The 25,939-nt window shown below is 54.9% G+C and overlaps 1 protein-coding gene across 2 annotated transcripts; it reads right to left on the minus strand.

Moving 5' to 3' along the window:
- Window positions 1–1,819: 1,819 nt before the first annotated feature.
- On the minus strand, window positions 1,820–25,398 carry SEZ6 (seizure related 6 homolog). 2 transcript variants are annotated; one of them, XM_068530855.1, is made up of 16 exons: window positions 24,948–25,398; window positions 24,388–24,521; window positions 13,747–13,942; window positions 9,557–9,742; window positions 6,307–6,475; window positions 6,008–6,174; window positions 5,236–5,430; window positions 4,864–5,002; window positions 4,556–4,752; window positions 3,753–3,947; window positions 3,179–3,370; window positions 2,895–3,092; window positions 2,578–2,616; window positions 2,217–2,334; window positions 2,030–2,132; window positions 1,820–1,849 (listed from the first exon to the last, which is right to left on the minus strand). In XM_068530855.1, exons 1-16 carry the CDS (start codon window positions 25,294–25,296, stop codon window positions 1,820–1,822), a joined length of 2,607 nt encoding a protein of 868 aa, XP_068386956.1. In that variant the 5' UTR covers window positions 25,297–25,398. The 2 variants fall into 2 exon arrangements, with proteins under 2 accessions (XP_068386956.1, XP_068386955.1); XM_068530854.1 differs by having other exon boundaries at window positions 1,833–1,865.
- Window positions 25,399–25,939: the final 541 nt, after the last annotated feature.

The raw sequence follows: 25,939 nt of genomic DNA on the forward strand, positions 1-25,939 counted from the left end.
GGGAAGGGGCATAGAGGCTGGGAGGGACCAAACATGGCAAACTTAAGCACGTCCACTTCAGTCACCTCTTTCTGGAGTCCATGGATACAGCTTTTGTTAAAATAGGAGCCAGGCCCCTATGCTGCATTGCCTCTGCGCCTGACAGTCTGGATGTTCTCTGAGGACAAGACAGACTAGAGCCTCATGTTCAGGGGTTCAGTCTCTGATTCCTATTCCAATTTCCTAAGCCTTGCTAGCTGGAAGGAAGCGAAAGAAGAGAGGCGTCAGGCTTCCTGGGCTTTTTCAGCAATACAGTGGCTTAGAGGACAGGCTTGGGAATGTGCCAGCCTGCAGTTCTGGACCTAGCAAAGAGGAGGAAATGAAGCATTGGGATTGATGAGCATTTGGGTTCCTGGGCTCCCATACCCCTGTGGCACCAGCAATTGGGACCTCTCATTTCACATGCCATCTGTTGCACTGACCTTGTTGGGACAGTAGTCCCTGAAGCACTGGCATGTGACTTTTTTTCTGTTGTTGTTGTTGTATTTTTTTTGGCTGTGCCGCGCAGCTTGCAGGATCTTAGTTCCCTGCAGGGATTGAACCCAGGCCACCACATTGAAAGTGCTGTGCCCCAACCACTGGACCGCCAGGGAATTCCCATGACTGGGTTTTGATAAAATCTGGAGATGATCAGTTGGTAGGTCCAGCATGCCTTCTGGTCCTAAAGTCCACATCCCATTTATCTTCCACCTTCCTTCCCTCCAAGAAAGTACCATCCACCAGGCCATTGCTTGGTTTTTTTCAAAAACACCATTTTAATAAGGAAACAACAGAAATAGAAGATTGTTCTCTGGCTGGAGCCCAGACGCCATATAATACATTACATGTACAAAGTGGCCTGCAGCCAGCTTCTGGGCCTCTCCCTGGGACGCTCTGACCCCCTGTTCCATGCCAAATTCCTGGACCCTTGGACCTCTGCTCCTCTCCAGAATATACCTGCCCACTCCCCTTATCCCAAAACGCAGTGGCCAGGAGGGAAGGCTGACAGGGGGCTGGGGTTGGAGGAGGGGCTAGTGGGAAAGAGGATGTTTTTAACAGCCAGGCTGACATCAGGGGAAGGTCTCCCTCTCTTCAGGGTGCAGGGCTGCCAGGGGAGCAGCGGGGTGTCCTGCTTTGGTGTGGAGCATGAGTGGTGTGGCCTAGGGAAGCCCAACCTGAGCTTGGGGTAGAGTCCCTAAACCCCTTAGGATCCCTTAGAATTATTGCCTCCCCCAGGAAGGGACAGAAGGCAGAACTGATCATTCCCGGGGCCTTAGAGAAAGACTAGAGACCCCCCCCCCGCCGAGGGGGCTGATGTCAGCATGTCAAGACTACCCAGAGGTCACTGTTGAGAGCAGTTTTGGCCACTGGTGATGGCCCCGTGAGGAGCACCCTGGCACAGTTTCCGCCACTGTCAAGTTAACCCTGCTGCAGGGTGCTACATGCCAGGGCTGGATGGTGGTCACATGGAGAAAGGTGCTCCCGCTCTGCCTGTGAATTCCAGGCTGGAGGTCCAGGGAGAGTCAGGAGAATGCTGGTTCTTGATGCCTGTGCCCCAGCTGTGTTCTGCCTAGAGGCAGATGCCCCTGACTTGGACCCAAGGAGGGGCCCTAAGTGGGCAGTGATACCAAGAAAACAGGCCCTAGTGGGCATTGCAGGCGGGAAGAGCACAAATTCTTGAGGGATTGGTGGCATCTCTTCCCAGGTGGTATGTACAGGAGGTGGAGGGACAGCAGGAAGCTGGGAGCCCTGCTGCTGGGCTGTGATGCAGGGCTGAGCCGGCTTCCCCAGGCCGCCCCACCTAGATGGAGACTTCATATTCTCTCGTCTCCTGCAAAGGAAAGAGACTGCTGGGAGTTGGAAACTTGTAAAATGTTCGCCAGTCCATAATCCACCTTCCCAAGGGAAAGGAAAAGAGAGAGAGGGCTTGGCAGGACCCTCAGGGGTACCTGCCCAAGGGAGCATAGGATTGGGTCCTGATTAGGGTGTCAGGCCTGGCCTGGGTACTTACTCCAGTCTCGTAAGTCGGATTGTCAAATGCTGACTCCACGGTGATGCGGTCATAAGGGCGGGGTCGTGTTCGGGGCAGCTGCAGGGGGCTTTTCCCCTGGAGCCTGTGCGGCAGAGAAGCCTGTGAGTCAGGAGTGCTGGGCAGGAGTGAGTCAGGGGTGCAGGGCAGGAAGGGAAGCCAGACTCACCTGGAGAAGTAGAGGTACACACCTCCCACCAAGAGCGCCATTGCCACCAGCGGCAAGAAGATGGCAGCTGCAATGTGAGCAGCATCCAGGGTGCTGGAGGCAGCAGGCGCCTTGGCAACTGAAAGCACAGAGGATGGGATTGGGGCAGAGGCCTGGATCCCACATCCCCTCACCTCTGCCCAGGGGCATCCAGCCACCAGCTCCCTCTAGCTGGCTGGGGGCAGGGAAGGAGCTTTTTGCCCCGCTAGTCCCAGACCTCTCTCTTTCTCTGCCCTCCCTCCTCAGAGAACCCATGGCCTGGGAGCTGTGAGAACTAGGGGCAGGGAGATTATTTCCCTGGCCCTCAAGGTTGGGGGCTCACCATCCAGGCTGCGGCCGCTGTAGAAGCCATCCAGAGAGGCTGGAACAAGAGGGGAGGGCCAAGGGCAGTGGATGAGCCCAAAGAACCAAACCACTAAGGTAGGGAGTGGGCTGATCATGGGAAGGATTTGTCCAAGGAGAGCCCATCCCAGAATTTGTCTTGGTGTCACCAGGTCAGACGGATCTGGCAGAGACTGGGGAGACCAAGAATAACATGAAGGGGGCATGGGCAGGGGGTTCTGGTTCTCAGCACTTGACATCTTTGCCAGAGCAGCCCTACGGGCCAGGCAGAGGTTCCGGGGGTGGCAGGGCACTCACCAGCCCTACAGATGGGTGGGGGGTCACTCCAATGTGAGGGGTGTCCGGGCACACACTTAATGCTGGCCTGGCCCTTCAGCACGTAGCCAGGGGCACATGAGAAGTGGATAGTAGCCCCTGCTGGGTGCAGCTGCTTCTCAGGACTGCGGGCACCATTCTCGGGGGCGCTGAGGCCATGGCACGGCTTGAGATGTTCCACTGCAAAGCAGGCAGAGCCCAGTGAGGGTGCCAGGCTCCTAGCCTCCAGAGGCAGCATCTTCCCATCCTCCTCATTTGAGACTTACGGAGACATTTGGGGGGCCGGTCGCTCCACTTGGGGCTGCTGGCTTGGCGGTCATGGCAGGTGAGGATGGCACTACCCGTCAGCACAAAACCCTGGTCACAGATGTACTGCACGGTGGCCCCCACGGGAAACTTGGGGCTAGATATGAGGCGTCGGCTGTGCTCCACATCCCCAGGGTCATGGCAGGAAGTCACTATGGGTGGGGGGTGATGGGGGGAAGTAGCCCAAGTAGAACTCAGCAAAAGCCAGTCCACGCTGGCTTTGTTCCAAGTCAGCCAACATCTTCATGGCATATGGCTCCACCCCTATTTATTTGCCCCTACCATTTTGCTGGTGTATCTCCTCATTTGCCCCTTCCCGTCCATCAGAGTCAACAAATACTGATTGGCCATATACCAGGAACGAAATACTTGGAGTACTTGGCGGATGACCCTATGAGAAAGTATTATCCCATTTCACAGATGAGGAAATTGAGGCTATGAATACCAGCTAATAATGGCTGGAGTCTGGGTCAGAATCCAGGAGAGAGGCTTGCAGGTTGCGCTGGGGAGAATATGGGGAACAGGTACACTCACCCCTCTGGCAGGAGGGCAGGTCCTCACTCCAGGTCAGGTCCCACTGGCACATGAGGACACTGGATCCCACCACCTGGTAGCCAGGATAGCACTGGTAAGTGACAACAGTGCCGTGGACCAGCTCAGGCTGCGACGGGCTCTTCCAGCCATTGGGGATCTCAGGCAGCTCCGGACACGTGTCATTACGGGGCACCTCTGGGGGCAGCAAGATGCAGGCCGTCAGCAGCACCACAGGGACTGTGCTAGCCTCCCTGACCCCAAGGGCACTCCGGCTCCTGCCAGTTTGTCCTGGGCCTAGCCTGGTCTAGGCGGGCTCAGCGATTCATGCCTTCCTGCTCAAGGGCCCCTCCTTGCCTGTCCCTGGCATTGTTCTGTCTCCTAGATTCCAGGGTTGTCACCTAAGCTTTGGCCTTACTTCCAGAAGTATGTTGGCCAATTCCTCAGTCCTGAGAGAGGGATTGGGTAGGGTGGGGAAAACTGTCATTTCTGTCAAAGATTGTTAGAAAGGTAGAAACGAACACCTTTCCTCGGTTCCCTATTTCTGTTACGAAGTTCTTCCTGCTGTCTACCCAAATCCCTCTTGCTGCAACGGAGGCTTGCTTCCTCTCACTGGGCCCTCAGGGAAGATGGAGAACAAGATTAGCTTCCTGAAGGTGATACCTGGAGTTTCCCAGCTTTCCCTCATCAGATAAGAGCGCTCAGGCTCCTCATTGCCCTGGACTCTCTGACTTGCCATGGTTCGGGGTCTGCATCCTGGCATCCCTTTTCCCCCAGGCAGCAGGGTGGGGCAGGGGCAAGCTCACCAAAGAAGTGGATGACAAAGCCCTGCTGGTAGCCCAGCACTGAGGCCCCGGGGTCCGACTGGAACTGTATGGTGACGTCGGCCATGGAGGTAAAGAGCTTGAAGTGGCCACGGGGCCCAGAGTACTGGCCCAGCACCCGGGCTGTCAGGTCATCCCCATCGTAGAAGGTAAGCACGTCACCAGGGCCTATGCGCAGCCTGTGGAGGAGGACTGTCAGGGAGGCTGGGCCTGGGGACCCCATGACGGGCTGGGTGAGAGATGTCCCCAGAGCTCAGGAGGTAGCTTGGCCGAGCCCAGTGGGCACTCACACTCGGACGTCCAGCATGATGCGCTTGTCTTCCTCCACATGCACGCCCCAGATGCAGTCCTGCCCACGGCCGTAGGGCTCTGGCCAGTTGGGGGAGAGCACCACGCCGGCCGAGTCTGTGATCTCCCCACTGCACACAGCTGGAAGGCAGAGGAGGCGCGTCCCCTCCGCGTTCCCCCCAGTGGTATGTCCTGGAGCTGCCACCGGCCCACAGGAGTGCCTACCCACTGCTCGGAGCCCCCCACCTCCTCCTCAGGGGGAAGCTTGAATCACACATGTCAGAGGGCCGCTGTGGTCCCAGGCCCCGTGGCTGGCTCCCTGGTGCCCACCCTGCTCCCTGCCCTGGCAGGCCCATCTACTGGTGCCTACTGACCTCGGCAGGCGGGCTCTGTCTCATTCCATTGGGGGTCATGAGGGTCAACGCACTCAATGATGATGGAGCCCTGCTCCAGGGTGTAGCCAGGGTCGCAGCTGAACTCCACGGTGGTGCCCACAGGGTAGGAGGGTGCGCTGCTGCTGAAGTTGCCGTATTTGACAAAGGGCTCATAGCAATGGCCTTGCTGGAAGGCTGCAAACCACAGGGCCCAGCCCAGCTCAGCCTCGACTAGAGCAAACACAGGGGGCAGTTGTCCGCCTACTTCCCTCCCCAAGGCCTTTCTCTTCCTGACTGCAGGTGTATGTCTGAGGTTTGGAGCAGAGGGCAGGGACAGCCCAGATTATCCATCCCGATTGTGCTCAGGAGGCCATCTTGATTACCATTGTATTCCCAGTGCCTAGTTTGTGCTTAGTACACAGAGGGTGCTCAATAAATGTTTTTTGAATAATTAACATATGCATGCATGAGTGGTGCTAGAATGTCTCTTGCAGCAATTCTCCTTCCCTAAGGGTTGGGGCCATTTTTGTTCTTCAAACTCTAGAGAATTCATTCTCTTGGACCAGAGGCCCTGGGTCCAGGCAGGGGTCTCCTGAAAAGATGGAGTAGAATCCTGGACTTCAGGAGAGGGGTAGGGAGAGGGGACCTGGGTGGCAGGTGAGCAAGGGCTGAGTTGGAAGGCGTGATGATGGAATGGAGGCAGAGGGGGAGGGTGTGAGAAGAGACCCCAGGCTCAAGACCCCCACCCCCAGTTAGGTTCCAGCAGGCTCACCCTCATAGCGCAGGGCCATGCCTGCAGCCGCCCCACTGCTGTCAGTACTGAGCTCCACAAAGAAGTGTCGGCCGGAGCTGAGCAGGCCCTCAATGGGCAGGTACTCCACCTCGTAGGAATCATACACGGGCGGGGCCTCCACATTGTCCCCATTGCGGATGATGAGCCTGGGCCAGGAGAGCGGCAGCTGCATGGCTGGTCGCTGAGTTGAGTGGGGTGAGGCCCCAGGCTTGGGTACCATCCCTCCAGCAGGGTATTACCAGGCCAGGCACTGCTATCCCACCAGGATACCCCCTCACCTGTCGTCATCCTCTGCCAGGGAAACCTTCTCAAAGTGCAGGTGCAGCCGCTGGCCCTCGGGAGCCTCAAGCAGCCAGTGGCAGGTGAGGTTGATGCTGTAGTTGCCCGGGAAGCCAGGAGAGACGATACGGCCCGTGGTGGCATTGCGGATCACTCCACCGCAGGAAGCTGCGAGACAGGGGTGGGATGGTGGGCTGGGCTGGCCTGTGGGATCCTAGACAGCCTAACAAGCCTCTCTGCCCATCCCAGCTCTGTACCTTCTGCACAGGGCAGCAGGGAGCTTGCTTTCATGGCCCTGAAGGTCAATCCTTTGCCCCTGTGACCCTGCAGCTCCAGGCAGCTGACCTCCTAACCTTTCACACCTCTGGGATTCTTCATGTGCAACTCCCTTGACTAACGTAGATCTTCCATTGCCTAGCTGTGTAGCCCTGGGTAAGTCACTTACCCTCTCTGCTGACTCCTCTGGGAGGCCTTCCCTGATTTCCTCCCGCCCAGGTGAACTTTATTAATACCCCTTACCAGGGTATATCTGCTGCAGGGTATATCCAACCTTCTTGGGTACATCTGCTGTCTCTACCTCATGCCACTTTCCTAAACCAGTTATTATTGGATATGTCCCTTACCTAGGCCCCCCTGGGCAGGGGCCAAGTCTTTTCAGGCCAGGCACAGAGTTGGTATTCAATGTTTGTTGAATAAAATGAGTGAATGGATATTAAAAAAGAGAGTAGGACTAGATCAGGGATGACAAACACCTGGTATGCATGCCATCCACCTCCAAATCTTGTGCCCTTAGCAGGCATTGCTAGCCAGGCCATAGTCTTGAACGCTGTCTGAAACAGCTTCACTACCACTGTCATTTCTGGGCTGACCCCTTAGGGCCTTTCCAGCACTGGTCCCTCTGGCCTGGGACCGTCCTCTCTTCCTAAGCAGAGGCTTAGCAGCTCTCCCATCCCCATCACTGAGGGCTGCGGAGTTACTTGGCCACAGGCTCCTGGCAGTTAAATGGGGCCAGAGAAGGGGTCTCAGGCAACAGGAGTGTGGCTGGTTTCAGGCAGTGCTTTCCTCTTCTGGACACACAGCTCTGGACCCTGCCAGCTCTCAGAGACCAGGCTGCCATGGCCAAGACCCAGTGCCTTTGTCTCCAAGTGTTCAAGACTGCAGAATATTTTAACCTAATAAAGCTCCCGGGGAAGGAGTTGTGGTGAGTTTCTTCTCTGCTTCTTTGCAGAGAGGGCAGACTCACCTTTCTGCTTGGTCTCAGAATGGAACTGCCCTTCAAATCTGATCATGCCCCATCCTTCACTTAAATTCCTCAGTGGCTCCCTATTACCCTCAGGATAAAGTTCAGGCTCAAGAGGGTATTCAAGCCCTTTATAAACCACCCTCTCTTGACTCAGCTTCAGCCCTTCCCCGTACACCCTCTTCTTCAAGCGCACCTCACGATGTCCTCACTACAGTGTGCTGCTTCATGCCTCCGCATCTTTGCAGGTGCTGTTCCAGGAATCCACTCCACTTCCCTGAGCTCTAACATGCTTGTCATCCTTCCCTGCCTTCTCCTTGGGACGCTTTCCTTGTCTCCTTCCTCATTTTGGAGAAGCGCTCGCTCCCTTGGATCCCCACTGTGCCCTGAGTTCCCCCCCATCACAGCTCCATCTGCACTGAACTTCCTGAGCTGCTTTCCAGTCTTCCCACCATACAGAGAGCTCCTTGAGGGCAGAGCCCGTGTCTGGCTTATTCACCTCTGCTTATGCCTGGCACCTAGAAAGAGTTTATAGAATGAAATAAGTATCAAAAACCCAAGCTGCCTTTCACGCTGCAAACTAAACATTCCATCTCCCTTCTGCCAACAAGCCCCACTCCACTGGCAGCAATCTCAGACTCCCTGATCACCCAGGGCCAGAACCTGGGAGTCTCCTCCTTCCCCCCATTCCCTCATCAGTGACTCTGGAAACACTTCCCTCCTCTTCATTCCCAAAGTCATTGTCTAAGTTCAAACCCTCTTGCCTGGCTGGCTGCCTAGCCTCCAGACACCACCCGGCTGTCTCTCCTGAGGAATAGTTCTGAGCCCCTCCCTCCCCATCTCACAAAACTTCAACAGCTCCCCACCCAGTGTCTTGGCCTAACATTCAAGGTCCTCCCACTGCCCCCTCCACATGTCTCAGGCCTCAGCCAAACCTGACTGTTTTCTGTGTCCCTAAATGCTCCCTCACCTTCTCACCTCTGTGTCACTGCCCACATTGTTCCCTCCACTGAAATGTCCAGGGACTTCCCTGGTGGCACAGTGGTTAAGAATCTGCCTGCCAATGCAGGGGTCACAGGTTCGAGCCCTGGTCTGGGAAGATCCCACATGCCACGGAGCAACTAAGCCCGTGCGCCACAACTACTGAGCCTGCGCGCCACAACTACTGAGCCCACGTGCCACAACTACTGAAGCCCGCACGCCTAGAGCCCGTGCTCTGCAACGAGAAGCCACAGCAATGAGAAGCCCGCGCACCGCAACAAAGAGTAGCCCCCGCTCGCCGCAACTAGAGAAAGCCCACATGCATCAATGAAGACCCAACGCAGCCAAAAATAAATAAATAAATTTTAAAAATCAGTTACTATAATTTACCACATCAACAGATCAAAGGAAAAATCATATGATCATCTAAATAACAGCTGTATGAATAGTTAATACAACTCAACACTCATTAAAAAAAAAAAAAAAAAAAGAAATGTCAAACCTTCAATGCTTACTTCCCCTAGGAAGCCTCCTAAGTACCCAGCTAAGAATGATTGCTTTCCCCCATCCCAGGTCACTCTGCCTCTTTATGGGTACTTTTTTTTTTTTTTTTTTTGACTGTGCAGCTTGCTGGATCTTAGTTCCCCAACCAGGGATCGAACGTGGGTCCACAGCAGTGAAAGCACTGAGTCCTAACCACTGGACCGCCAGGGAATTCCCTCTTCATTGGTACTTTTAACTTCCTGCTCTGGAAGTTGGTGACCCATGTACTTTCTTTCACTCCCATTTCCTGGAACTGTGGGCTCCTTGAAGGCACAGTCCCTGTTTAATTCTGCTCTGTATACCTGTGGTGCCTCCACACAGTAAGTGCTCAATAAGTGCAGGTTGGGTGAATGCTACTGATGCGTGTGGCCATTTTCTGGCTTCCTGATGGAGAGCAAATGAAGGTGCCAGACAGCAACAGAGAGCAGGAATGAGCCCCCCACCTCACTCCCCTGTTCAGCACTGAGTCCCCTGGGGCTACTCACCAATGCAGACAGGCTCCTGAGAATCCCATAAGGGCTGGGTGGCGTTGAGACAGGTAAGGAGCCTGGCACCCTTCAGCTGGTAGCCAGTGGCACAGTGGAAGCGGGCACTACCTCCTGGGTGGAGGCTGGTGACAGTCACAGCTCCATAAGCTGGACGTCGGGGAAAGTGGCAGCTCAGGAGATAGGCTGCAGAGAGAGAATGGGTGATATGGGTGATGTGTGTGTGTGTGTGTGTGTGTGTGTGTGTGTGTGTGTGTGTGTGTTGAGTGGGCTGAGTCATAGCCAGGGCAAAAGGGGCCTGCCCCAGCCTGCCTTGAGGTGTCAGAGGAAGCATCAGGAATTCCAGAAGAGACTCTGACCCCCTCCCCAGAAGGTGCCAGTGATATTTCCGGCAGCCTGGGCTGGTTACTGGAGCAAGCACAGAGGTGGATGTTGGAGCCTTGGGTTCTGGTCCAAGCTTTCTGACACTTTAGGCAAGTTACTTCGCCTTTCTGTGTCCTAGTTTCCTCATTTGTTAAATGAGGTTCAAAATGCCAGCCCACTTACAGGGATATTGTGAGAATAAATGAGATAGTATTTTATTCAGCTTGGTATCCCTGGAACCAAGAAATGTTTATTGAATGACTTGTAGATGTGAAAGAACTTGAAATAGAGAAAAGCCTATACTGATGTAAAGTACTGATATTATGTTTCCTGTAGGGGACAAATATGAATTACAGCAGGAAACACTTAACTCAGAGACAGTAAAAGCTTTCCCAGTATTCACTGAGAAATGCTAAAAAGCTTGATGGCAAGGGCTGTGGACTTTTCAAAAACAGGACGGGTCGAGGGTGGCGAGGCAGGACACGCCTTCAAGGAAGTTGTGGGAGGGACACGTTGCCCTGGGAAACTTGGTAACTTTTAGAACCGTCATACCAGGTATGACCGAATGGTGGCAGCAAATCCTATTTAAAAACCCGGCCAATCCCAATCCAGTGCCAAGCTGGGGCCTTAGCTAAAAATAGGGGTCAGGGCTTGGGTCTGAGAGGTGGTCAAGGAGAGGGGCTGAGTGAAGAGTCTGAGCTATAGTCTGCAAACCCTCGGAGGTGGTGGGAGAGCTGAGGACCGTCTAGACTGAGGAACCACTCCTGGGTCTCGGGGTGGAGGAGGCCCACCCTTACTGATGGTACTAGGTGGACGGGAAGAAAGGTCCAGGCAGGGACTCTACAAGCCTCTGTGTGCCTTTGTATGAATATAAGAAAGGGCTGCCTCTGGGCAGACGAGGGTCCAGACACAAGTTTTGTGATTTTCACCTGTCCTGGTCTTAGTTACTAGGTCTGTGAAAGGGGGAGATGATTCCTACTCATCCCTCTCTCACAGAGTTCTTAAAAGAATGGCCAATGAGTGATTGCTTGTGATTGGTAGTCAGTACGGGGCAGTGCTGAGGAGGTGGGCTCTGAGGTCAGACTACCTGGGTTTGAATACAGGCTCCCCTACTTGCTGTGCCACTTTGGGCAAGTTGCATAACTTCTCTGTGCCTCAGTTTCCTTGTTTACCCACCCATTTGGAGTTTGCATCCAATGTTGTTACATGAGAGGTTAAGTGAGAGGATATATGTGCATTGTCTGGCACAGAACAAATACTGCACACACCAGCTTGCTGTTATTGTTTGTAATTTTGATTAATAAAAGCACCTCACATCTGCATGCACCTTCCAGCTTCTAAAGTGCCTTCATACTCTTCTTACTTGATGTCTACAACATGCTTAGGAGGAAGTTAGGGCTGATTAACTCACCTTCAGGTGAGGAAAACTAAGGTTCGGAGAGACTGAGGGACTTGCCCTGACCACACAGCCAGTAAGTGGTAGAGTGGGTGCTTGAAACTCCTGGCTCTAGAGCCCACTGCTTTATATCTCCTCTTTCCCACCTGCTTTCCCACATGAAGTAGAAACCTGGGCTCAGGAGTCAGAGAAACCTGAGAGTAATAACCAAGGCTGTCCTGGGTGGTTGTTCAGGGCGGCCACTCACAATGATCTGGGGAGAAACCCCAGGCTGGGATGGGATGGGACATTCTACCCAGAATGGAGGGGGGAGTGACACTGAGGGCAGTCTAGGTTATGAGCCAGACGTCATGCTCAGCACTTGTACTTCCATCTTCCCCATGAGTTCTTATCACAGTTCTGGGAAGGAAGGTCCCCCATTTCACAGATTAGGAAATTGGGCTGGGATGAGGTGAGAGCAGGAGGCTGGGGGCGGACAATGAAGCCCCCAGACTCCATGGTGGGTAAAGTGCCACTTCTCAAGACGAGCTTCCTCCTGTTGCCATGACGACTGTTCCCGGGGAGCCTGCATCACTGCAATCTGTTGAGCTATTTTCTCCCTGGCATCTGTTTCTGGGGCCAAGTCCAGTGCCAGGAATATTCAGGAGGGAGGAGGGGGATGCCTGGCAGGGCCTTCTACTTCCTCACCCTGCCTGAGGCTGTGGGAGGGGAGTTGGAACTTGGTTCTGCAGATGAGGGCCCAACCTTATGATCTCCAACATTATCTTGGATAGCTCTGACAGGGGTGTGGGTACAGGGCCCCTCACCCCCTCTTCTGGCACCCTCTTTCTCCAGCCCAGGGAGACGCGCGTATGAGCACACGCTCCTGTTCCCATCTCTGGGATCAGGGCTAATTACAGCCTATAATTAGGGGAATTACACTCATTAAGGAAAGAGCTGATCATTGACAAAAACTGGGCGAGGAGGGAGGGCTTCTGGGAACTGAGAAAGAGGCAGGACTGGGCCAGCTTTCCCAGCCCCTCCTTGGGGTCTGCACCCCTCGCCAGGCCTCCAACTCGCTGCCTTTCAGCGAACTTTGTCTGGCCCAACAGAGAGAAGGTCTGGGGGTTTGTGCAAAGGAATTTGCAGCAAGAGAGAAGGTTACCGTGGTGTGAAATTATGCCCGCCGCTAGGGAGGATTGATGAGCCGTTAGGGAGGCTGGTCGGGCTGCCTAGACGCTCACCCTTGCCTCAGCTGGCCCCTTGCCTCTGACAAGCCCCTGGCCAGCCCCTGATGGCCACCAGGCTCCCTGTTGCCACACCAGATTGCTCCCCCAGTTTAGGTGGAGAGGCCAGAAAGGGGTGAGTACTCCTTAGCGGGGGGAGGTCCAAGCATCCCCATCTCCAGAGGAGTGATCGTGGCTCCCGGCAGGGCCGCAGAGTGGTCCCTGACAATGCAAGCCAATTGTTCATGTCAATTATTTCCCCATTAGCACTCCCCAGTCTGAACTGGTTACCTTGTCACAGCTGTGCAAGGGATCAAGAAGACTTTGTCTGGGGAAGAAGGGGCCAGGAGGGATACTGATGGGAGAGGGATAGAGTCTCAAACCCCTTTTCCTCCCTTTCCCATCCTACTAGCTCTTTAACATAGTTCCGGTTTCTTCCTGGATGTGCGCTAAGCCCTTGACATGCACCATTTTGTTTCATCCCTACCATGACTTTGTGGAGTAGGTGTTTTGGACTCATTTTACAACAGAGGAAAAGGAGGGTTAGAGAGGTCAAATGACTTGTCCAAGGTCAATAGCCAGTGGGAAGGAGATTCAGACATAGATCTGCCCATATCCTGAGTCTGTGATTTTCCTATTACATCATGCCACTCTCCTATTTCCAGTGGTGTTCTGAGCTGACTGGGACATGGCCAGGTCCAGGGTGGGTGAGGCAGTTCAGGAAGGCCAGGTTGGTAGCTAAGGACTTTTAGATGGTCACTATCAAGCCCCTTTGACCTTGACCCCCTTGCATTTGGGGAGAGGCCTTCTATTGTTACTGCCTGTTAGGTGTCTGCCTCCCGAGGACATTCTGAACTCCTTGAGGGCAAGGACTTGGCTGGATCTTAATACTGCCAGTCTCTAGCACAGGCCTGGCAAGGAGCAGATGCCTAGGAAAAGTTTACTGAATGAATGAATGAATGAGTGGCAATGGGCACACCTGGGGCTGCCTGATTCTGTGTCGGTCCCCCTTTGAGACCAGTTCTCTGCAGGGTGGTAGGTGGAGGAGCGAAGGTCCTGGAGGTATCAGATGGGCAATACTCACCTCCAGTTGTACAGAGCTTCCCTGGGCAACTGAGTTGTATGTTACTAGTCTCTCCATGTTTCCCCCAGGCTGTAACAGCACCAGAGATCCCCAGGAGGGCAGGCAGTCTGGGCTGGTCTTTTCCTCAGCTACCCAGGCCTACCTTGGTAGTAAAAATGGAAGGTGCCAGGCCCAGCAGGTGGTGGGAGGCTCTGGAACCTCAGGGCCGCTTGGTGGGTGGGGCTGCGGATGACGTGGCCCCTCAGCAGGAAAGACTCGTTGGCCAGGGGCAAGGGGTCAGGTCCCCCGAGGCCCTCCACAGTTACTGTCTCCCCTTCTCGGAGGCTGATGTTCTGGATCTGTCCATAGAATAAACAGAGCAAAGCAGAAGAGTCAGGCTTCTTTTTGCTGATTGAGCCCTGCTGCCCTCAGGCTCCTGCAGGCCAGGGGCATGCCCAATCCTCAGTGCCCCTTGGGCATTGGAGCCCCCGGCCCTGAGCTAGGCACTTCAGTGCAGGAAGAGCTCATTTTACCTTCCCAGTAACCCTGTGAAATGGGACCTGAAGTTCAGAGATATCAAGTAAATTATCCTGGGTCACGTAGAGATTAGCACAAGTGGGATTTGTAAACGTGTCTGTTTCCAAAGCTTTTCAGCTACACCAAATGCTTCCTGTCCCTTCATAGCTCTAGGCTCAGTTTTCTCATCGGTAAGGTGGGGATGCAGTTGGTGTGTTGAACTAGATGGTGTCCGCCGAGGGCCTGGCCAGCAAGGTGGGCTCTTAAACATCAGCTTCCCCTGAACATCCTCTGTGGGCATCTCACACCCAGCCTGCCTCAAACTGAGCACCCCCTTCCCCCAGCTGGCAGCTCCCCTGGCTCCCCAGCTCAGGGAATGACCTTACCATCCATCTGCAGGCCCAAATTAGAAACTGGCATCTCTCCTCCTCCCTTATACCCCACATCAAATCCGTCATTCCTTCCTGTCAACTGGCCCCCAACTCTGTTCACTGCTCTTCATCCCCGCTGCTACCTCCCCCGTCCTCACTGTTATTGCTCACCTAGACCATCGCAGCGGCCTCCTGCCAGCCTCCCTGCCTGCGGGGCTTAACCCACTTCTCCCTCCACACCGATATTCTCTGAACTGCAGCCAGTGAATAGCCCTGATATGTTGCTGCTCATGGTGCTTCCTTATTTAAATCATCTGTGGCTCTCCAGTGAGCCCACAAAGACCATAGTATCTAGTCCAGACTCCTTGCTGTGGCCCTCGAGGCCCTGCCCAACTTGGCCTCTGCTGACTGCTCAGCCTAGCCTTATGCCACACCCCTCCACGTGCCAGCCACCCTTCTGTTCTCTCTTCTCTGGGCCTCTTTTTCCAGTCCTTTCCTCTGGCTGTCACAGGCCCCTCTGCCACCACCCCAACGCCCTTAGACCTTCAATCCCTGGAGCATCCTCTGGGCTCCGTGCCTTCATTCAGTCAAACAAGGATCGGACAGCAACAGACTCTGCCCAGAGGGGAAGTGTTAGTGTGGCCTGGTAAAGGAGCACTGGATTGGGAGCCCAGAGGTCTGGGACCTAATCCTAACCATGTGATCTTGGACAAGTATGCCGACTATCTGAGCTTCATTTTCTCCATCATATAAAGTGCCTAGTGTGAATCTTTGCTACTCAGAACGTGGTCCCTCGGCCAGCAGCATCAGCACCACCGGGGAGCTTGTTAGAAATGCAGAAGCTCAGACCCCACCTAAGATCTACTAAGTCATCCTTTGCATTTTTTTTTTTTATATCTCTGATTTTCTTTCTCTCTTTTTTAAATTAATTAATTAATTAATTAATTTTTGGCTGTGTTGGGTCTTCGGTGCTGCTCGCGGGCTTTCTCTGGTTGCGGCGAGCGGGGGCTACTCTTCGTTGCGGTGCGCGGGCTTCTCATTGTGGTGGCTTCTCTTGTTGCGGAGCACGGGCTCTAGGCGCACGGGCTTCAGTAGTTGTGGCACACGGGCTCTACAGCGCAGGCTCAGTAGCTGTGGCGCACGGGCTTAGTTGCTCTGAGGCATGTGGGATCTTCCCGGCCAGGGCTCGAACCTGTGTCCCCCGGATTGGCAGGCGGGTTCTTAACCACTGCGCCAACAGGGAAGTCCTCATCCTTTGCATTTTAACAAGGTGATTCCGAAGCACTGATCTACATGGTTTCCAAGGTCCTTACTATGTTGCTCTGAGGCAGGACCTTCACAGATTATCCGCCTGGGCTAGTTAAGTGGCATCCAGTGAGTCACCAAATCCTTCCTAATCTTATCTCCCAAATATTTCAGTTGATTCCTCCTCTCCATCCCTTTGTCTCTATCTTGGCTCTGATTACCTACCACCCTCCCCCCCCCCCAACCCCGCCACTGTTCCTCACCTGGCCTTCACCCCTCCCATCCCCAACGCATCTCCCTGGCCCCAGCTGTCTCAGATTGGATCATGTCTCTCTCCTACCCAAACCCTGTTGGTGACTTCAGATTGTCCACAGGAAAAGGTTCAAACTTCCCAGCTCACAGTTGGCCTCAGCAGCTATGCCAGCCTCTTATCTTCACTGCAGCCACAGGCCACGCCTCACTCCCCTCCTCTGGGCATTTGCATATGCAGGACCCTGCCCAGGGAATGCCTTCCGTTTTTCCTCTCCTGCTGAAGCTGCTCATTCAGGTCTCAGGGCCACCATCCTCTGCCTCCCAAGCCAGGCCAGTCAGTTCCTTTACTTCAGGCCTCTCTACCGTCTGTCTCTCTTCTAAAGCCTAAAGGTAGCATTTTGGGTCACAATGCCCTCTTCACTGGCCAGTTGCAATAAAGATGTGTGGAAAGGGTGAATGTGCGGGTCTCTAGAGGTACATTCCTTGCAGATTTCTGTAAACTGAGAAGCACAGAGGATGCTGAGCCCAGCCAGGTCCAAGGACACAGCTGCGCTAGGCTCTGGCCCCCTCAGACTGTGGATGCTGAGAGCATACGTGCCCTGCAGACTCCCCTGCCTGGGAGAAAAGGCCTAGGGGATCTTTGGGGCTGAAGAGAAGGCTCAAGGCAGGGTGCTGGGGCAGATGTGCAGCCTCTCCATAAGGAGCTCCCCTCCAGGGCACATTTGGGTGGAGGCTGCCGGACCATCTGCCAGGGACATTCCTCAGGGAATTCCTGCAGCAGGCGGAGGCTGGATGAGGTCCCCTCAAACTTGGAGATTCTGTGATTCTAGAGTTGGGCAAACAAGACTCACACACGTGGAATCTGTAATTATCGAGAGATGCCAGGCAGCATATAATTCTGCCTTAAGTGGGACTGAATGCATGCAGCAGGAATCCTCTAGGGGGGAGTGGAGGGGTTGCAGGCTCAGGGAGAGCACGTGCAGCAGGTGGGTCTGAGAGCGCCTTAAGGGGGCAGGGCCAGCCTGGGAGGAGGAGGAGGAAGGGAGGACATCACTGCAGGGAAATTACTAATGAAGTGAAGGCAGAGAAGTAGACATGAAGTTAGCATTTTTTCCTAGTTCCCATAAACACCCTTTTGACCCCTATCTTCCAGCTCCTGACCCTGCTTTTTAGCCAGCAACAGTGGCAACAGCAATAACAACAATTACCATTCACAGAGCACCTACAATGTGTCAAGCCTTGTACTATTTATAGATATTATTTCATCCTCACCAGAATTCTGTAAGGTGGGTGGTAAAATCCCCTTAAGTAAACAGAGGCTGGGAGAGGCTAACGTCACACAGGTGTTAAGTAGCAGAGCCTGGCCTTGCTGGAGGCAAAGGCAGCTCCCTCCCTCCTAACCTCATGGGGGTGTCACCTGCAGACAGATTTCTAGACATCTTTATTCCTGGGTCCCAGGTCCGCCAGGTTTAGCAGGGAGGTGGTTTTTGGCCACACTGGGCTTTTTTCAAGATGTTGAGCCATCTTTCCCCCCAGAAGCCCGTAAAGCTGAGAAAACTGGGAGCTGAGACCTCTGTCCCCCTCTGATCTGGGCAAGGCATGGGCCGCTCAAAGCTGGCCTCGTGGCAGGGGTTGCCATGAGAGCATGGAATGGAGTAGGCCTGATTACTTGGGGCTCTTATCCAGAAGGTACTCTATTCTCACAATGGCTGTCTATGCAGCGCTGGTCCCTTGGGTTTCAAGCACCCACTTGCAGGCCTGCCACAGTGGCCAGATGTAATTTGTCACTTGTTTGAGGGCCAGGCCTGACAGGGGCCAGACAGGGCTGGGTGTTAGACAAGGGGGGTGATGAAGTCTTGATGTAATTTGCAGGCATCTGAAGGGCTCAGGAGACAGATTGAAATGTCAGCTCTGCTCACGAGGGCTGTCTCCCCACACCCCTAGCCAGTGACAAGAGGGGAGCTGGGGATCAGGCCGGGGAAGACAGAAGCAGAGGGAGCCAAGAACAATTCCCACAGGACTCTGGGCTGTCTAATATTGCCCAGCTGCCAGCAGACCAGGGGTCAGTTCAAGGAAGGAAATATGGCTGCTTTGAGGGGGCTGACTCCTTCCTGGATGGGAGGTGGGGAGGATTCAGGTTGCCCTCTGCCAACCCCAGACCATCAGCCTTGACTGGCCTGTCTGTCCCCATGGAAGCTGCCAGTCAGTCTGCAGGACATGCTCTAATGGTGCAACTCATAGACAGGATGGTGCCACAAGTCTTTGCACACAATCATCTTAGTACAACCCTGCACAGGCCATGAGCTCAGGGATGACTTGTGTGTAAGCCCCTCCCCCAGTACCTGAGTCCCACTCCCAGAAGCTGACCACGGCCCCTGCTCCACTGCACTCTCCTGATCACCAGCACCTGTGTGTGTACTCTGACATAAACCCACTGCATGCACACAACTCCCTCAAACACATGACCTGGCACACATGCCCACACATACATGTGCTCCCTCACTCCAACAGTAGTAGAATCACAATTCTTCCCATGAGATCCTTTACAGTTTTCAAAGCTCTTTCACACCCATTATCCTCTCAGACCTCACAAAACCTCAATAAGGGAGGCAGGGGCAGGCTGTGTTTACCTCCAGTCTATAGAGAAGGGAACCTCGTAATCAGAGAAGTTGAGAGCTCCTCTTTGGGTCACACTGTAAATCCAAGGCAAAGCCAGGACTCCAGGCCAGGACTCCTGATTCCTGGTCCAGTGCTTTGTCTTCATGCAAGCATCCCAGGCCTCTCCCCCCGAAACTGGGAGAATTCCAGATCGGGTTCCTAGAGGAGCAGGCGGGGCTGGGCTGAGAAAAGCGGTTGGGGATGGAGTTCTCCAACTGTTCCCAACTGAACTCTCTTTCTGGAACAGGCCAATCTTCTGGGCCAGGAGGAAGAACAGGGACTCTTGAGTCCTGGGATCAACTCCCAGCTCCATCATCGACTAGTTGATAGGTCCTTGGGCAAGTCACATGACATCTCTGAACCCCAGTTTCATCTGTGAAATGAGATAATCACACCTACCTCATGGGGTTGTAAGGGTTAAGTTAGATCCCGCCTGTATGGGGCTCAGCACAGAGTGGGCGCAGCATGAGCAGTCCTCTTTCCCTTTTTTGGAGAGACCTGGGCCCCACCCAGGCTGTGGACCCACCTCACCTCAGGTCTGCCAGGGCTCTGCCTGGGAGGCACTGTACCTGGGAGCCACCCTCTCCCTAGCCCAGATTCTGAGCTGCTAGGAAGCAGGAAACAGGGTCAAAGGCCTGAGATGCCACTGTCCATTCTGAGTTCTGAGGGAGCTTCCCACCCAGAAAAAGAGCCAGACTCAGAGGGACTGGCTGGGAGGAGCCTTTTGCATCATCTGGTTCAACCTCCTTTAACAGAAAGGGAAACAGGCCCAGAGAAGGCCAGGGGCTTAGCCCAGTGACTGAGAGATGCGCTGCAGGACCAGGATTGGAACCCCACTTTCAGTTTCTGTGCTCTATGTGACAGCTTCTATGCTATTGTCTTAACTGATGCTTGTCTACAAACACTTATGGGGTAGGGTCTGCTTTAGGGAGGGGAAGAGGGGCCTAAATCCATGGGGCTAGACCTGTTTGCTCCCTTGTGACCCCCCCCCCCTCAGATAAGCCTTCCAGGAGCCAAGAAAGAGGAGGTTGCTGAGAAATCTCACCCCTCCTGACCCACCACCCTACTCCTGCGTCCATATCAGGCCTGGCCCTGACCTGGCCTAGAAGGGTAGGGTGTTCCGGTTATCAAACTGGCAGCTGGCCTGGCATGGGAGAGCAGTGTTCCAATGGGGCCATCTGGGGCACTAGGGCAGGGACTGTGGGCAGCTGTGTCCAGGCTCCAGATGGTACAGAGAGCAGCCAAGCCAAGATGGGGCTGGCAATGGGAAGGCTCTTGGAATGCCAAGCACAGTGAGAGACATGAGCCAGGCCCAGAAAGGCCTGGAGCTCTCCGGGGAGCTGGCTGCCTGGAGAGGAAATGGGACCCTCATGGGCCATGGGGCTCATGCCCACCCATCCTGAAGGGTCTTCTCTGGATCTCTCTGAAAAGAGCCTAGCCCAGTGCCCAATCCCCAGCTGAAATAGGCAAGCCTCTTCCCATCATAGAGGGCTGGCCCTGGCCTTCTTCCTACAGGCAGCCCAGACCCTCAGCCTCAGAAGGCACAGATAGCTGCAGCATCCTGAAGGGGGGTGGGGGCCAGGGATGAAGCAGGTTATGAGGGGCTGTGGTCTAAGCCATGGAGACATGGGCTGTTAGGGATTCTGGAACCCCTGAGGCTGTTCCTCACAAAGAGGGAATTGAGAGGGTCTCGCCCAGGGGCCCAGGCTTTAGTCAGAGCTGTGGTCACATGGCAGGGGTTCAGCATGGTGTCAGGCTGACCTGCACAGGAGTGTGATTTGTGGGTCTTTAAGATGTTCCGGACTTCTCTGGTGGTCCATTGGTTAAGACTCCGCACTTCCAATGCAGGGGACTCAGGTTCGATCCCTGGTTGGGGAACTAGGATCCCACAAGCCGCGTGGTGTGGCCAAAACAGAAAACAAAAAAAGTTCCTCTCCTCCCATGGTTCCTCCAGTCCCCCTTGCCTGGATTCCATCCCTTCCGCCTACCCTGAGCCATCCCTGTGAATTCACGGAAGGGCAGGCAGGGGCTTACCCATGATGGGAAGAAGCCACAAGCTTTCCCCAAGCCTGAAGGAGCAGTGGGCAGCCTCCTGGGCGTTCCAGCTGTCTCATCTGTCTTGCCCCCAGTGCACAGCATGGCCTGGCCCAGCTGCCAGCCCTGGGCAGGAGGGCACTGCACTCAGGCCTAGCCTCTGGCAGGAGTGCAATCCAGAAGCCATTAAGCCCACCTCCTGCTCCTAGGCAATAAAGTCACCTGTTCAAAACTGCCTGGGCAGCCTTCAAGGGCCAGTCTGCCTTACCTGCTGCTTTCCAGCCGAGGCTTGGCTGCTGGCCTCTCATCCTTCAGGCTTCAGAGCAGGTATCATCACCTCCGGGGAGCCTTCTCTGACCCCCCCTGGCCCCCCGATGGTGGAGTGTGCCCTATCCTGGAATTCCTACGGTCCTCTGTGCCTCCCACTCTTATCCCCAACAGCACTGCACATTCTGTGGTCATCTTTTTTTTTTTTTGGTCATCATTTATGATTTCTGTCTCCCTCACTAACTGTGAAGAGCCATGTCTCCGGCGCCCAGTACAGACCCTGGCACATAGTAATTGCTCAATCTGTACTTGTGGAACAAATTCACTCATCAAAAAGCATTAGTTAGGGCTTCCTTGGTGGCGCAGTGGTTAAGAATCCGCCTGCCAATGCAGGGGACACAGGTTCGAGCCCTGGTCTGGGAGGATCCCACATGCCGCGGAGCAACTAAGCCCGTGCGCCACAACTACTGAGCCTGAGCTCTGGAGCCCGTGAGCCACAATTACTGAAGCCCGCGCACCACAACTACTGAAGCCTGCGCACCTAGAGCCTATGCTCCGCAATAAGAGAAGCCACAATGAGAAGCCCGCGCACTGCAACAAAGAGTAGTCCCCGCTCGCCGCAACTAGAGAAAGCCCACATGCAGCAACGAAGACCCAATGCAGCCAAACATAAATAAATAAATTAATTAATTAAAAAAACAAAACATTAGTTAATGATTAACGGAGTGACCTTGGGCAATTCCCTTTCCTTCATGGCCTCAGTTTTTCAACTACCCATTGGGTATTGGTCGGCAGTGTCATTAATTCTTTAGGTCCCCAAGTGGCCTGTGTGGTGTGGCCAGGAGGCTTAGATAGGAGCAGAGGTTGCTGGAACCGGCCATGGAAGAACCTTAAATCCTGCTTCAGCCCTGGATGATTCTGTCCCTCCCCACCCAGCCCTCCCTGCCATGGCCTCAGGTGCTCTCAGGCCATCAGGGCCGACAGGGTCCCCAAGGACTCTGCCCAGTGGTGGTACGGTAGAGGGCGGGGCCAGCATCTGCCTGCTACGTTTCCTGACAGCAATCCAGGGCTATGGCAGGTCTTCCTCTCAAGGTTGCCTGGTAACAGCTTTTGAATTTGATGAAAAAAATGTGGCAGAACCAGACAACAGACACAGGGCTTCCGGGGGCTTACGTGAGGGGGGGCGGGTATCCAGGGTGGGGCTTGTGCCTGGGCCAGGGCCAGGGCAGGCAGAGGCAGCATCTTGCCTCATTGTGGAGAGAACCAGGACTGGGCCCGGCCTGGCCTAGTGGGCGTCAGTGGGGATGGTAGGCTTGGGGGACAGGTAGAACCAGGCCAGGCCTGCAGAGGGGCAGCCAGCCTGGCATCTGCCCCCTCCCACCCCCTTCCCCACACCTGCAGCTGGTGCCTTCCACCTGGTGAGCCACAGCCAGTGCCACCACTCATTAGGTGATGATTTTACATTAATTACCTTAATTAAGCGGCACTGAGTGCTAATGGCTTGGGGGGAGGGGGGTGGCTGTTCCTAATTACCCTCCCAGTCAGACCAGAGCGAGGGGCACAGGACTTGACAGAACAGGAGCGAACAGTTACAGAAAGAAGGGGAGGGGCCCACCAGTGCTGGGAGAACGTCCCCCTCCGCAGGGCCTGGCTCAGAGACCTGGACCTGACATCCCCAGAGGGCAGGGCTGAGGGTGCTGCCCCAGGACAGATGAGCTAGCTCTAGGCCCAGATCCAGGGGCTGTGGGATGCGTGCAGAGCAGGCCGGGAAGGGGGGATAGGCAGAGCTGTTCTCTTCCCGGGACTCCTCCTCTGCCCCTTCCCTGTGCTCCTCAGTCACCGCCCTGATTCCCTCAACCGGGTTGAATGCCTCTCCTCTCCACCTGCATTCAGTCTCCAGAGTCACATTAAATGTCACCTCATTCCTTCCTACCTCCATTCATTTGTCCATTCATTCAGTCAGCCCATGGAGAACCCAGTCTGGGCCGTGTACACAGAGGCACCCCTCAAGGAGCTTACAGTCTAGCTGGGGAGGTGACAGCTATAAACAGACCCATAGGAGACAGCGTGATGAGCGAGGATGGGGGATGCCCCAGGCTTTGGGGATCAGGAGAGAATTCCCAGAAAAAGTGATGCCAGGGTTGAGTCCTAGGGGAGGCGATAGGAGGATGACTCTTCCATGCAAAGGGACCAGTAGGTGAAATTGGGGCTTGTGGGGAAAGTGCGCTTGACCCATTCCCTTAGCTGAAAGCTGTTTAGTGCAAAGCAGGAGTAGAGAACAAGGGAAGAAGTGGCTAGAGACGGGCCCAGAGGCGCTGGCCTTGATTTAGAGGCCCTTGGGGGAGACGTGGGAGGTAGGATCGATTTCATTTGAGAAAAATGACTGCAGTGTGGGTGGAGGATGGTAATGGGGGCAAGCGTGAGTGGAGTGACCAGTGAGGCATCCGCTACAGCATCAGGGGAGGGATGACAGAGGCTGAACCACGTGGGGGTTGGGATAGAGGGGGAGAAGCAGGTAGATCTGAGTCTGGGGGAGCGTCATGGTGATAGAACTTGGGCATCAGGGAGATGGTGGAACAGGGAGAGGGAAGGGCCAAGGTGCCTCTGGTCACACAGCTCCAGGGATGCCATCTACAATGCACCGTGGTGGCCCTGCTCTAGGTTTCTGGCTGGTTGGGGTCAGCCTCTGAGGACAGGAGTGGGGTGGCAAGCAGGTTTGGGGGAACAAAAAGGAAGAGTTGGGTTTGGGGCCTGTGGAGGTGGTGGAGCCTGTGGAACAGCCACGAGGACCTGCAGGTTCAGGTTTGGGGATTAAGAGGGAGGCTTAATGCCAAGGGAGGGATGAGATAGGAAGGTAGGGGGCATGGGGCTGGGTGCTAGGTCTGGCTCTCCCAGCAGCTGGTCACCTTTGATGCTGCGGCCATGTCTGTCTTCCCACCTCTGCATCCCAGGAGCCAGCACAGGGCCTGGCCCAGAGGAGCTACTCAGGGAGTATTTGCTGAAGGGAAAGAGTAAGTGAATACATGAGGGAGTGAATATATGAGTGAGTGAGGCCCCACGGCTCTCACAGGTCTAACAAGGCCACCCTGAGTTCTTTCGACTCAGACGCATGGATTCAGACACTCACCCAATCTCGTGCCCATCGAGGCTGGAGCCCCTCCTCAGGCTCTCCTGAGCTCCTGATTAAACCCTTGGGGAAAGAGGACAGGCACACGTGCTTCTCCAGCAGCCCCTCTCAGCCCAGGCACTGCTGCGCGGGAGCAGGAGCCTCTTCACTCCCTGAGGCGCAGGGCAGAATCCAACCATGTTTTAGGCCCACTGCCCAGCCCTGGCCCTAGGTCCCTGTCCAACTGATGACCCTGCACATCTCTACCCATCCCCCCCACCCCCATGGCCAGCACCTTTCCGGAAAGATAACACACTAGCCCCAGTTCTGCCCCTGCCGAATCCAGGTCACTCACCTTGATTTCCACACCGTAGCCAGGATAGACGGAGATGTAGTAGAAACAGTCCAGGCCGCCATCAAGGGGTGAGCTGGGGGCCGTGGGGGAGTCCAGAGCGCCCTCTGGGCCTGAGAAATTCCAGCTACAAGGGCCTGGGAGGCAGGAGGAGACATAAGGCTAAACCCAGCTCTGGCAAAGTGGATCCAACTATGGCTGACCTGTGTGTGTTTGTGTGTGCGTGCGCGTGTGTGGTGAAGCTCACCCCTTGGGAGGTCTATTACCCTGTTAAAAGCAGGGGACCACTTTCTCTCGAGCACCTACTGTGTGCAATCTTATCTCAGTTCTTGCAGTGGCTCAGTGAGGTAGGTCTTCTTATTGCCATTTTACAGATGAGGCTCAGGGAGGTGAGATAAAATTTCTAAGGTCTGCTGTAGCTGCTTCCAATCAGGATTTGAACCTGGGTCTGTCTGGTTCCCAAGGGCAAGGCAGGCCAGCACAGTGAAAGAGAGGGAGGAATTCAGGGGCCCCTCAGCTCCCCCATTCCCATCTCTAGATCTGCAAGCCATCAAGTAGCTGACCTGGTGGCTGGACTGTGGTGATGGTGGTGGTGATGATGGTGCTGGTGGTGGTGGCCTCCTCATCGTCCCCTGAAGCCGTAGAGGTGGTGATGGTCCCCTCAATCCCAAGCCCTGTGGTCTGCGACATGACCTCTTGAGCCCAGGGCCTGCCTATGTCTCCAGGACCTTCTCGGGTCGGAGTCCATGCCCTGCTAGGGGGTGTAGTATTGGGCCTCTCTGCTGGGCCTGGGGTGGGCATTGCCATACTGGGCCCTGGAGGTAGAGGAGCTGTGATGTGAAGTGCAGGGGGCTCTGACTCCAGGCTCCAGGGTCCTTCCCTGGACTGGGGCTGAGTAGGCGCTGCCACCATGGCTGGAGTGGGGCTGGTGAAGACGGGGCGGCTGTCCTGCTTAGCCAGACGGGGAAGGGGACTCGGGGTGTACGGTGTAGGTGGGTCAGGCCGGAAGGGCTGTGCTGGCCTCAGCTCTGCCTCCCCCTCCTCCAACCCCTCTTGTAGGAATTCCTCGAGCAGGGGGTGGTGGTTAAGCAGCTTCAGGGTAGGGGCCGTTGTGACGAAGTGGATGCCTCGTTCTGGCTGCTCAGGTGTGGGGTTCACTGTCAGCTCCCCCTCCGTCTCCTCCATGCCTGGGGCCTGCTCTTCCCCCACTGTAGGGGCCTCCGAGGAAAGTCCTGAAATAGTAACAGAGGATCAGAGGTTCTCCTCCTGCCCCGCAGTGAGCAGCATCACACCTAGTCCAGGCAGTAGGAGATCCACCTCTCTTTTGACATAGAGCCTTGGGGAGTGTCCTCATGGTTGAAAATCATGGAGCTATAGAATTTTAGAGCTGGAAGTGAGATGATATCACATACTTTAAGGATGGCACATGAGATATCCCTTCTCCTCCAGCACCAGAGGTGGACATTACTAATCTATCATTGCACTATTTCCTGGCTGTTCTCAGATTCGGCCTCAAAATCCTTCTCAACACAGAATTGTAGGTAGCCATGCCTGA

Source organism: Eschrichtius robustus, chromosome 20 (genome assembly GCF_028021215.1).
Source record: "Eschrichtius robustus isolate mEscRob2 chromosome 20, mEscRob2.pri, whole genome shotgun sequence".
Taxonomy (NCBI): Eukaryota; Metazoa; Chordata; class Mammalia; order Artiodactyla; family Eschrichtiidae; genus Eschrichtius; species Eschrichtius robustus.

Coding starts and splice junctions, on each gene's coding strand:
- SEZ6 (XM_068530854.1), bottom strand. CDS start 25,296: ATGGTGGCAGCGCCTACTCAGCCCCAGTCCAGGGAAGGACCCTGGAGC. Junction 5,431..6,007: donor CATGGCCCTGCGCTATGAGG/GTGAGCCTGCTG, acceptor TGTGGTTTGCAG/CCTTCCAGCAAGGCCATTGC. Junction 2,133..2,216: donor GTGTACCTCTACTTCTCCAG/GTGAGTCTGGCT, acceptor TCTGCCGCACAG/GCTCCAGGGGAAAAGCCCCC.